Here is a 13,564-nt window from a genome sequence, read left to right as displayed (position 1 = left end):
ATTAAAAGATTATATTAAAAACAACATATCTTTGCCTAAATTAGCCAGATTGGCTACTGACCCTGATGGAAAATCTTGCTTAAGGACCAAGACTTTTACATTCTGAAACACTAGATTCACTTAGGGGTTCAAATTTTCAGCTAAAACGAATCAGATTCATCAAGATAGAAAAAAGATACTCGAATCAACACAGTGTCTGGCTTTGATCCACCCGTCGGTAGGTAAAGGCTTTTCTTAGAGGCAGATATTTTACTTTGTTCGTTGCATAAGTTCCTCCCCACTGATGCTCCCCACTTCTTAGGCACCTTCTAACAGGTGAAAGTTCCTTATTTTTTTGTAGTCTATGAACAACAAAACCAATATTTTCCAGGGTAATTTAAGATTTGATTTCAGCAGAGGTGACCTGCTGAAAGTCACTACAATCTTTAAGAGACAGAGGAGCCTCTTGAGGGTCATAAATTTGGCAAAAATTAGAAATGTTAGCATATGCTTTTGCATGCCTAAATTTGCACATCACATGATCATGGTATTAGAGATTTGGGAGAAATCTCAGAGATCGTGGACATTTATTCCCTTTGCAGACAAAAAAATGTGGACCTGAGATGAACCCAGATATCCTGCATTATAATTCAAGCAGTGGTAATGTATTTTTATTTTTCATGGTGTAAGGTGTATTTCAATAGCTTAATAAATTATTTTTCAAGTAATTTTTATGAAATATGTAATGTTATCAATATCAAATTTTCGATTTATGGGTTTATATCAGTCATAAACACACTTTTTAAACCACAAAACATAACGGACTAAACTTGTCAAGCCTCTTTTTTGTTGCGTGTCAAAATACTTTAATGTTCGTTGTAGGACACTATAGTGTGCCAGCAGTGGGTTTGGTCAGTTAAAACATTCGAGAAGCAGAATTAATTCTATGAAGCCACCAGGGCACTATTTAATGCACAGCACTAATTACCGAACTCAAGAAGATTATGCTATTTCTAGACAGGTCTAATAAGTCTCTTAGGATAGCAATTAAGAAAGTTCGAATTGCTGCTTTAAGTCTTTTCCTGAGTAAAACGGGATTCTTGCAGGAAAGCCATTATTTAAGTGGCACACAATGTCAGTCCTGTATTAGGGTTGAATTCCTTGACGCTGGCAGGCCCGGCAGACACAAGTCAAACTAGATTCAAACTGTCCACTTGACAAAGTAGAATAGATGGTTACATCTTGCAGGTTGTTGAGACCCCGAAAACCCTGAAAATCCATCTCAAAATAGAAATGTGTGTAAATTAGTTTGGAGATAGTGGCAAATCATCTCTATCATCTGCCTCTTTGTCCACATCTTTTTGAGGAAGGGAAAATGCTCCCTTTAATTGTCCCATTTAAACCCAGGCACCGCGATGGTTCAGGTCTGATTACTACAGAATTTTCTATTTCATCCCGTAAAATAACACGACTTTTCTGCCATGGCTGAGTAAAAGAACACAACAGATGCTAAGGGCAGGAATTTAAACCCCATCATATAGCAATGATAATTACTTATTTTCTTCTTTCTCTGTGACGATATTTTCAAAGTGTTGCCCTAGTTTTCGCTTTATTCCTCTTCATTTCAGCAAATCTCTGTTCTGTGCCTTCTGTGCAAATCCTGGCATGAGACGAGGGACCAAGAAGACAGAAGGAAGGAAGGAGACTGCTTTTCTGAGTCTTGTTTTCCATCCACAAATACCTCTCAGCTGAGTTTATATTAATACATTATAAATGCACGGTTGTGATTTTTGTGATTATTATTTCTAAAGAAATGGAGAGAACTGGCAACAAATCCATTTATTCTCCCCCCTCCTCAGACCACAACCACCATTCAGACAACTGACAGCCGTTGTCTGCATTGCTCCTGCGTCGCCCTAAAAGCTCTCCTGCCACCAAGTTCTCTTGTCGCCAGGGCAGCCCATAATCTTCCTGTTTCAAAACCGTGGTGATGGCTCTCCTCTAGGGCGTCCCTGCTGCTCTCAGAATGAGACTAAACATTCCTTAGTAGGTCAGCACGGCACTCAGGATCTGGAGCCTGCATCTTTACAAGTATTATTTCTCAGAATTCCCCCCAAACACCTCTGTTCAGTCTCCAGAAATATTTATATTTTCCTTGCACACCAGACTTTAATTTCTCATTTTCTCTATGGGAAGTTATTGCCCCTTCTTTCTCTTAATACCTACCTCTCCTTCAGGTTTTAAATTCCATATGATTTCCTCAAAGAAGGAAGCCTTTTCTTACGTCTAGAACTGGGGTTAGGAGCCTCTTAAGGGTGTTACCACAGAACTTTTGCTTTCCTCTATCTGTTCATTCAGAAAGCCTTTACTGAATAGCTGCTCTGTGCCGGGTCTTATTCTAGGAGCCCGGGAGCAAACAAAATCAGTGAACAAACAAACACCAACAAAAAAATCCCTGCCCCCATGTCACTTACTTTCAAGATGGAGGAGACAATTAACAAGGTAATGAATAAATTCATTATAAATACAGTACACTAGGAGCTATTAAAGGGGAAAATATGAAGAAACTGGAGCAGGGGCGGGGGATGGAACACACCCTAATGGGTGGGAGATTGCAAGTTTAAATAGAGAACTTCTGGGGTCGTTAAGGAGATGGAACCTGAACAAAGAGCTACGGAGCACAGGAGGCTTAGCCTTGCAGATGCTAAGGGCAGAAGAGTCCAGAAGAGGACAGAGCCAGTGCAAAGGCCCTGAAGTGGGAACGTGTCTCCCATGCTTAAAAAACGGCAGAATGATACGTGCACCCCAATGTCCACAGCAGCTCTAGTTACAACAGCAAAGACGTGGAAACCACCTAAGTGCCCACCGACAGACGACTGGATAAAGAAGATGTGGCACATATATACAATGGAATATTACTCAGCCATGGAAAGAATGAAATAATGCCATCTACAGCAACATGGATGGACCTAGAGATCATCATACTAAGTGAAGTAAGTCAGACAGAGGAGGACAAATACCGTATCATATCACCTCTAGGTGGAATCTATAAAAAGGGTACAAATGAACTTATTTATAAAACAGAAATATATTCACAGATGTAGAAAACACACTTATGGTTACCAGGCAGTGACGGGGGGGATAAACTGGGAGATTGGGATTGATATATACACATTACTATATATAAAACAGATCACTAGTAAGAACCTGCTGTAGAGTACAGGGAACTCTACTCAATACTCTGTAATGACCTATATGGGGAAAAGAACCTAAAAAAGAGTGGATCTATGTATCTGTATAATTGAGTCACTTTGCTGTGCACCTGACACTAACACAACATTGTACATCAGCTATAGTCCAATAAAAATTAAAAAAAAAAAGAACTGGCAGAAAGGCCACTGAAGCTGAAGCAGAGGGCGTGAGGGGGGAGCCCGAGAGAGGAAGGCGGAGCATGTAGGGCTTCGTGGCCAGTGGGGTGAGTCTGGCTTGCGCTGCTGTGGTGTGAATGGCCACGGGGCTGGGGGGCCGGAGAGCAGCAGGGACATAATGTAATTTACATTTTAAAAGGACCGCAAGCATGGGAGAGAGAGGGGTCAGTAAGGAGGCAGGGAACCCCGTCTAGGAGATCATTGCAGTCACCCGGCAGCAGGGCCATGGGGGCTGGATTTAGGGTGGGTGCAGAGGAGGCGTAGTGTTTCCTGACAGACTGGATGTGGGCCACCGGGCAAGAGAGGGCTCCGGGACACTTGCAAGTCCTTGGCTGAAGGAACAGCTGAAAAGATGGGGTTGCCATCAACTGAGAGGGAAGGGTTGTTGTAGGAATAGTTTTTCAGGGGATGAAGAGAGAGCAGAGGTGGAAATCAGAAGTTGAGAATGCGTTGATATTAACGCGTCAGTAAGACAACTTCCACCAAAGTTAATACAAGGTGATTGCTGGTTTCTAGCCTGAAGACAATCAACCCCTTGAAGACTGGAACTTTGTCTTTTCTCTGACACCTAGAACAGTGACCGTTTGCAGAGTAAAAACTCAGTAAAATGTATAATGAATTGATGAATGAATAAGTGAATACTGCCCCAAGTTAGCACATTAGTGAAAGAGAGTCAGATTTTAAATCACTAGAGTTATTTTTGGTACAGGATATAAGAATGAAGAAATTTAACATTTGCAATTTATATTCGGTGGTTATTAAAATATGTTAAATATTGAAACACATAAGGTTTTACTTGTATTTATTGAATAAGATTGATTTTAATCAGGAAGCTGTGGAAGCTGCATTAACTTTCAAGGAAGACTAGAAGTCTTAAATAATTATTAATTTAATAGTCCCACAACTTGATATAAGTTATATAATTTCCAATGCCTAACCACGGAGAGGATTTGATGTAATGAATTATATTTTTACAGGCTTTCATGCCTATAGCATAAGTTTACGATTTAAATTATCTAGCAACATACCTGATACAGTCAATGACCCAAAAGACAATGTAAAAAGAGATGACTGCATTCGAGATATTTTCGCTTGGACAGATGATATATGCTTGTTTGTATTAGGAAATGGTATATCGTTCCCTATCCAGTTTTTCTTCCTTTCTTCTGTGCATGAAACAATCATGAGAGAAACAATCATGAAAGTCCTGTCTTGGAATTACTCTTTACACCTGTTGACATCTCACTCCTCCCAATTTCCTGGACCTGTTATGCTGCTGCATGGCTTTGAGACTCTTTCCCAAGCCCCCTCCCACACTTTCCCTCCTGCTCAACCACAGGCAAAGCCCTGCTCAGGCGTCCTACCTCTGGAAAGCCTTCCTACCGTACTGTCCTAATCATGTGTAGGAGCTGCCACAGTTTACATGTATCACTCTCTATTATATTTGCTTACTAGCATGTTTGTATCTTCCATAAGACTTTGGATTATCAAAGGCAAGAGTCGTTTTTTTAAAATATATTGAGTTCCCGGCTGTCTAGTACATGAGCAATATGCCTCCGTGTTAGGATGAACTCCCACCCAAAGGCAAGTCCTCCACACAGATTTTCAGTACTTTTTATCAAGCTTCAAAGACCATACATCTCCTATTGGCACCTATGTTTCCAAAGCTGTGCTCAGTAAGTCTTTGTAAATGTTGTTCCATGTTTGAGCTGAGGGTCAAAAAGTGACTGAGAGCCTACTTTTTGTGGGGGTGGAGCGTGAAGTAGAAAAGAACAGCTTTACTGCTTTGCCAGGCAAAGGGGGACACAGCAGGCTCGTGCCCTGAAAAACTGTGTGTCCCAACCCGGGTGGATTTGGTGAGGAGTTCTGTAGCAATGGTTCCAGGGCGGGGTTGCCGATAAGGACCAGGGTGTGTGCAGGGCCTCCGGGACCTTCCCTGAGTTCCAACCAGCAGGTTCAAACAGCTGCTAATCAGCGAAGGGAGGGGATGCAGAGACAAGGGAGGGGCAATCAGGGAACAACAGTGTAGTCTTGGGGCAGGGTCCTTGTACTACCTCAAGGGATACACAGCCCATGGAAGAGGCTGTGTTTGTTGGGTTTTTTTTTAACATCTTTATTGGAGTATAATTGCTTTACAGTGTTGTGTTAGTTTCTGCTTTATAACAAAGTGAATCATCTATACATATACATATATCCCCATATCTCCTCCTTCTTGTGTCTCCCTCCCCTCCTCCCTATCCCACCCCTCTAGGTGGTCACAAAGCACCGAGCTGATCTCCCTGTGCTATGCGGCATACCGTATGCTAACACACATATATGGAATTAAAAAAAAAAAATGTTCTGAAGAACCTAGGGGCAAGACGGGAATAAAGACACAGACCTACTAGAGAGGCTGTGTTTTTAAACTTTTAAGCCTATGCTCTTTGCGGCGCCCCACAAGGAAGGGCCATCACGATTTTTCTGAAACTTGTCAGAAGAAGCCAAAACGGAGCCGCTCTGGAGGGAAATGTTACAGCCAGAAGGGAGCAAAGAAAGGTCACCAACAGAGTGAACTCTGGTGCTAGGTCTTAGCAAAAATGTTAGCAGAATGCATCGCCAAAGATCTCTAATCCCCTAAATCCGCTTGCGCTTTGATGCATAGCACGTGAACTTTAATAACGATATGACTTCCATGAGAAAAAAATCATCTCCTTTTGCTTTCCTCCTTCTCACAGCCAGCAGCAGTGGAAGGCTACACGATGATGAGCAGAGGAACATCAGTCCCGTCTGAGGGTGAATGCCACGTGCGCGCTCCATCAGAGAACTTAATCGGCACCACATCTGGATGCAGGGAAGCCTGCAATCCCAGGGGATGTGGTCCCCAGTCAGACCCCTGCTGAACACAGGCGGAGACAGACACTGATGGGGGTCCCCTCCCTTCTAAGCAGCCCTGTTAAATGGTGGCACGCCCACACGCCCTCAAGCCCTTTATAAATGTATACATGCTGAATCTCAGTCAAGGTCACCAAACAAGCAGTCACCTACTTTAGAGAAAAAATTAGCTCTGGGCTATGCTTTAACATCATGGGATGCTTTCCTAAATTTGACATTGAATTAATAGGATCCATTTACACACCCCAAAGTAGAAAACTTTAAAGCTTCTAATTCTTATCTAGCACCAGTCTCACAGCCAGACGCAAATTTAAAGCCAAACGTATCTGTTTTTTCAATTTGTGCAGAAAACAACAACATCAACAAAGCTTCTCCAGGATGTATGAACATAACTATGAGAGCAACTGAAATGACACTGTCCCTGACTGGTTCTTGCACAACCTGCATTATAATACACAGATAAACAGATCACTATACATTTGACAATATTCTGCAGCTTTTATTTTATTTTATTTTTTTTTGCTTTTATTTTTCATAAACCTGGTTGCAAAAAGTGAACACGATCTCATCTCACTCACTCTTCCTCCCTCAGGTTTTACTCTTATCTCTGCTCTCAATCAGGTGACGAACAGAAGAAAAAGAAAACCCTTCCTATCAACAGCAGAAATATGTCATACTTGGAGGTAAATATATGCATGTATGTATATACACAATAAAGTACACTGAATAAACCAGTGAAGACCTCAAGGTGTCCAGACCCACAGAGAATAGAAGATGAGTCTGGGTAGCGCTTATTACAGAGCAGTGCCTGACATTTAGCATTCAAAGTTTCTTTGATTACATAAATCATTATATTTATTTTGTTAATTACAAAAACAAATTGAGACTTTTGTCTTCTTCCTAAGGCGTCCCAGAGAACAGGCTACTCACCAGCAGTTAGACAGAGACAGAGATGAGGGTGGAGGTGGAGGTGGGGATGGAGGTGAAGGGGGAGGGGGAGGGGAGGGAAGGGGGAGGGGAGAGGAGGGGGAGGGGAGGCGGAGGTAAAGATGGAGAGGGAGATGGAGGTGGAGGTAGAGATGGAGGTGAAGATGGAGGTGGAGGGGGAGGTGGAGATGGAAGTGAAGGGGAGGGGGAGGGGAGGGGAAGGGAGGGCGAGGGGGAGATGGAGGTGAAGATGGAGATGGAGGTGGAGTTGGTGATGGAGGTGGAGTTGGTGATGGAGGTGAAGGTGGAGGTGAAGATGGTGGAGATGGAAATGGAAATGGAGATGGAGGTGGGGATGGAGGGGAGGGGGAGGTGGGGATAGACATGGTGATGGAGGTAGAAGTAGATCCTGATAGACATGTACCTTAATTGTCGTCGTGTGTGCTCCGGGGTATTCTTTTTCTTCCAGTGTTGACCATCTTTCTATAAACTTAGATACCATGGAGTCATCATAGTCCACTATCTGAAATCCAGAGACGTTTGCACCTCCAAACTGAATTTTTAATAGGTCTCCATCGGTAAATCCCTGGACAGAGAACATATTTATGTCATGCTTTCTATTAAGAACCAAATAGAGCTTAACGTTAACCAAATAGCTCTATACATCGTGATTTTACAAATTTCAAAGAACTCATGAGGGAGATAAAAAGCCTATAGTAAATGTTTCATGTACTTTAACAGCCAATATTCTTCCCCAGCACCTAGCCTCATCCTGGTCATAGTGGGTCCTTAATCAATGATTGTTTATTGGTCATACTTATATAAAAGTTCTCTGTATTACTGAGAAATCTTCCAAGGATAAGGACTGGGTTTTATTTACTGTATCTACAACAAAGCACCACCAGATACTTAAACATTAAGCTACTTCTCCAAGAGCTACAACATTGTGTGATGGTTATTTCTATTTAAATTGTTCATTCTCTCAGGTGATATAAAAACCTTTTAAATGAGAAGGGAAGGTACCACATGCTTTTTCATTATTTGAGAAGAATTAAGCATTTTCACTTTAAGCATGAAACTTAGTTTTTATAAAATGTATTAAATTTTAAAAATCCACTTCTACTGCATTGTTAGAATGAATTCAGTCATTACTAAAACTATCATATAGTGTTTCCACTGATTTCAAATCTTGTGCTGCCATAAATTATATCTCAGTTTGGGAGTACATTCTCTGAAAGATGAAATCACAATTTTAAAAAGTCACAATTATAAATATTTTCATCTTATACACTTATTCCTTATTATCACACAGAAGAATTGGAAATATTTTGACTAAAATATGAGAGCCTTTTCTTTGTTGTTGATATTAAAAATATAGTTTAATATTATTTGTGTGGAGAAGGATAATTTCTATTATTGGCTCATATTTTTGCTTTTTCTTTTTATCAAATAATGCAAATAGAGGAAAATGTGTATAACAAAAATCATAGATTTTCTGTTCTGACCCACGCATGCCTCAGTTAAGCTGCTTCAGAACAATCAATTTCGGTAATTTTTGTTTTTCGTGTATTTACCTCTGTAATTCTGCATGACACATTTTTGCTCTTCTTTCCTAACTTACCCATGTTAGATTTTCTTCTTCAGTTTACACTTGTGCCAGATGAGTATGTAAGTCTCATAAGCAAGCCATCTATCTCCTCAGCCATTTTAATGTTCACTGTTTTCACAGTTAGAATTCTGTTTTTCAGAGCAAAGCCAAATAATGTGCTTAGATTGCATTTTCCTTCTTGAATGGTATTTTATTCTAATGTTAATGATTGCTTCATTGTTTTCACTACTAGAGCTTTCTCTATACCTATTCTTATTTTTTTTCCAGTTGCTCCATGTAAAAATTTTCATGTTTATATGCGTAAAGCTTTTTTCAAATAAAATATTGAAACATATCAAGTCATCTATCTTTTCCCCTGCATCCTGGAGCCTTCCACCTTAACGCTGCAATCTGAATGGTTCCTCTTTCATCCGCTCTGCAATTGTTCTCCTGGAATGCCCCTTCCCCTCTTTTCTGAGTAGCTTCTCTGTTTCCTCCATCACTTTTCTCTCCTGTTTTACTCCTTTCTTCAGCTAGAGCCCTCAGGAGTCTCCTGAGACACGTGGAGGTACCTTTTCTGAGACACTGAATGTCTGTAAATACCTTTGTTTTCTCTGACACTTGACTGGTATTTTGGCTGGGTATAGAATTTTGAGTTGAAACCCTGATAATCTGAAGGCATTGTTCTACTGACTTACTGTTTCTACTGAAAAATACAATAGCATTATTTCTAATTATTTTTTGTCTGTGACCTGCTTCATACTCCTTCCGGCTTCCCACCTGTCATAAACATTAAGATCTTCTATTTATCTCTGAAAGTTCATGGCGATATTTTACGAAAGAAGCCTTTTGTCTTTCCTTATTGTGTGTACTCAATAGGCAGATTTATGTCATTTAGTACCGGAAAGTTTTCTGAATGTTTCTCTGATAATTTCCTTCCCCTGTTTTCACTATATCTGTTTAGAAGGTTTAATAATAAGACATTGCAACCCCTAGATTAAACGTCTGAGTCCCTCAGTTTTCTCCACATACATCGTTTTTTATTGTATTGTCATTTTGCTACAGAATCTGGAAGATTTTCTCAACTTTACCTTCAAACTCATGTAATTTTACTAGTTATTCTAGGAAAAATAAGTTAACTTCCCAGAGCTCTTTCTTGTTCCTTGATTTTTTTTATAGCAGCCTTTTCTCCTCTTTATGGATAACATATTTTATCTTATTTCTCTGAAGATATTCTTACAGTTCGAAGCATTTTTCTCCTGATTCCTGCCTGCCTTGTTTCTGTGTACTTGTTTATTTGTATTGCATCCTTCATGGCAAAGACTTTTTTCTCAACTGTCTGGTAATGCTTGGCTGTCTAAGAGGAATATGCTAAAACATTTCGTGGAATTTCTATGTGCACGGGCGGGGCTGGTTGATGAGTGAGCGTCACTGTAAGGCAGAGACAGGTGGGCGGATTGCAGGGCTTTTTGTCTGATTCTGAAGGGCTGAAGAAATGAGAACTGGATCCCTTATGACCACTTCCTCATCCTTTATCCCCTTTAATGACATATCAGGAACTGAACTATAGCCTGTGTTTGGGGAGCCTAATCAAGCATTCAGCAATTTCTGAAGAAATAAGTCACTAACAATATCTGAGGATTTTTCTATCTTTTACAATGACTTCCTTTAACACCCATTAGCCACTGGACATGGGAAAAGGGACATTCCCAATCAAGACTTTGGAAGATGAAAGCCCTTCAACTTTGGATGGCATTCTCCAATTTTAAATGTCACTGAAATTTTCAAGTGCCCTAGAGATTCTCAGAAACTGCTGCATTCTACAGATTCTTTGAATTTATTGATTCACTAGAAATTCCATATGGCGAGGATACCAAGTATTCAGAGAAGGAAAAACACAACTTGAATTCAGATAAAATGTTAGGTAGATTTCTCCCTGTAGCAGCATGACAGCAGCAAGAACTTGCTTTTACTTTTGAACCTTTTTACGTTGGTCAATCAAACACATGTTTCCTTTTTCACAGCATCTAATATCAACTCTCAAATTGATGAACCTCCTTCTGCCATTATTTCTCAATGTCCCAATATAATCTTCTCCATCTGGACATTTTTAAAGAACACAGCTTTCGGTGTGGTTCTGTGCTGTTCATCAATGGCACACTTTACACAGGGACTGACTGTCCAGGTTGTTCCCTGCACAGAATGTGGCTCTGGAAAGCCTGGTTACAGAGCTTCACTTATTTTAACTCTCGTTTCTCTGGGCGGGACTCATTTAGGATCTATAAGCCATATTAAAAGGGTAAATTCTAAAAAATTATTATAGTGATGAGCCATTTCATTGCCAAACAGAAATTTCACCTTGAAAAACCAACTTCTCCCAATATCATGTAGGTTTGAGATCGAATATTCTTTATCACTGGTGCCACTTTCTAGTGAAAACAATATTTATCACTTGTAAGGCTGTGGGTTTTGTAAATCTCTCCATGACGACTGGAAATAATGTCTTGTGATATAACAATCTAATATTCCAGAAGCAACATCATAAATCCTCATCTGTATAAATAGGAAATTTTTCACAGTCCTATAATGCTATTGAGAATACACTCTCATTCTCTGCTTTTGTCGCTCTTTTAATCACCTTTGTTTCTGAGGCTGGGGAGACGGAGCCCTCAATTGCACAGAATCATACTTGTTTAAAGAATGTAAACCTTTGCAGCAGGGGAGCCTCAAGCTCACGTTAATGCCGATCTAAAAACTATTTTGAAAAAAGAAATTTCGAGTGGTAGTTCTAAATTGACTTTGATCATACTGAAGAAGGGAGATACAATTAATCACGGGAATGTTTCAGTATAATCTTAATTTGAGGGGAATCTCAATGAAAAAGTGATCAGCTACAGTTATTCAATTTTCATTGTGTTGCTTACATAATAAGTAGGAAATCAGACATAAATAATACACAATATATAAATATTCTGGGTAGTTCCAGGCTTTATTTTGCACCAAGACATATTCTCACAAATGTGCATTTCAAATATTATAGATACTAAGAACTTTAAAGAAATGGGTAAAGGGTAAAGTTTATAAATTACAGTGACAGTGAGAAACAAGGGGAAATTTGGACACTTAAATTTTATATCTTTTTGAAAATTTTCCCTTAGTTAAAATACACCTTTAACACAAAGTATAAGCTTGTCAAATATTGTTCTATAATTTCTCACATCATTTATAACAATAGGAAATTGATTAGAAAATATGAAATGGAAAGTAAATCTAAAATGTAACAAATTCAGAAAAATATTGTCACTTCTAATTGATCGATATAATCAAAATATGTTTTTAAAAATACCACTGATAAATGCTGGTCATAAATTTTTTTTGAATTAACAGGTATCTCTATTAAAATAATAAATGTCATTAATTCACCTACCAGATTTGCAATGATGTAATGGTACCCTTTAACATGTTTTCCAATGGTAATAACCTAACAAAGATAAAGAAACAAATGTAAGTAATGTAAATGTAAAATTACTTATGTTATGACCTGATTCAGAAAATAAATTTTATCTACTGTGTTTCTTGATAGTCTACAATGAGTCATATTTGATAAAATATAAATGGGTTTTAAAAGACTATTAATAAGCATATAACAGAATTGTTATATAGATCTATAAAATAAAATTCCAATCTTAAGAATCTTGAAATACTTATAGTCTAGTTCAAATGAACATTGCTATTTCTGGTTTAAGGCAGCAAAATATCAGAGAAGCTAATTTTTCTCCACAAATCTAAGTCAAAAATCATGGAACAAGTAGTCATTTGGTAATGCTCACAACAGTTTTGGACATTATTTCATCAACTGGACTCTTCACTGATCTCTATCACTTATGAAGAGAAGTAGGTAAAATGGCCATGCTGTAGTTCTGGTACTGAGATACTCAAATGTAATTTCTATTTTTAAGAAAATAGTCACACTAACGGAAAGCATTAAATGTTATTAAAAATTGAAAAGATTAGATCCCCTCCCTTACTGAACAGTTTTGGTGGCTTCCCATTGCTTTTATTAGCATAATGTAGGAAATCCTTCGCATACTGCGAAGTTCAGGCCCACCTTCTCACTCTCTATACTAGAGCCACATGGCCCTCTTTTTGTTTCTTTGTGCAAAAAGAGCTTCTTTCCATCACCTCAGGGCTTTCATAGATCCTGTTTCCTCTGCTTGGAAAGTTCCCTCCACACCATACCCTTTGTCTCTTAAGGCACAGTGAATCTCAGCCCAGTGTTACCTCCTAGAAGACTCCCTCCCTCATCCCAGGCAAAGTCAGATGCTCCAAAGCAACACACTTAGTCAAAGAGCAAGAGGAGGGCCAGATCCTAGAAGGATTCCACCATATGTTACTTTGATAGTACATGGTCACAAATTTGGAAGGGAGTTAGGCTTATCTTATTTTTTAACTTTTTTTTTGTAACACAACTAAATTGCCTTTTCCAAGAAAATGAATACTCTGTGTTGAAGGGAGAATTTTGAAGAAAAGATGTCCTCCTGAATGAAAAATATATTAATTAGCATCAGCTGAACTGAGACGGTCATGCCCCTCATATTTCCTACTGGCATCTGTTGATTGTACTTATTGGTCATTCTATTTTCATAATCGTGCATGTTTTCCTTCTGGGAATTAAGAAAAAACATAGTATTAATGGTGCTACCAGAAGTAGAAGTAGTTGAGTTTAGTGTTCATTGAGAAAAAGGAGAAATATGAACAATGGTCTAGCCTT

General features: G+C 39.1%; 1 protein-coding gene across 9 annotated transcripts in view; it reads right to left on the bottom strand.

The window, feature by feature from the left end:
• The window catches only part of GRIA2 (glutamate ionotropic receptor AMPA type subunit 2), a 169,690-nt gene that overhangs the window by 53,232 nt on the left and 102,894 nt on the right, over positions 1-13,564 (bottom strand). For all 9 annotated transcript variants that reach the window (XM_082461692.1, XM_082461699.1, XM_082461693.1 and 6 more), the window contains 2 exons: positions 12,221-12,274; positions 7,630-7,791 (listed from right to left, as the gene is read on the bottom strand). In XM_082461692.1, the coding sequence (XP_082317818.1) occupies positions 7,630-7,791; positions 12,221-12,274 (216 nt within the window). The remainder of the gene's footprint in view (positions 1-7,629; positions 7,792-12,220; positions 12,275-13,564) is intronic.

This window comes from Balaenoptera physalus, assembly GCF_965194825.1.
Source record: "Balaenoptera physalus genome assembly, chromosome: 5".
NCBI lineage: Eukaryota > Metazoa > Chordata > Mammalia > Artiodactyla > Balaenopteridae > Balaenoptera > Balaenoptera physalus.
The sequence above is the reverse complement of the archived record's forward strand: the minus strand, read 5'-3'. Positions and strand labels throughout refer to the sequence as shown.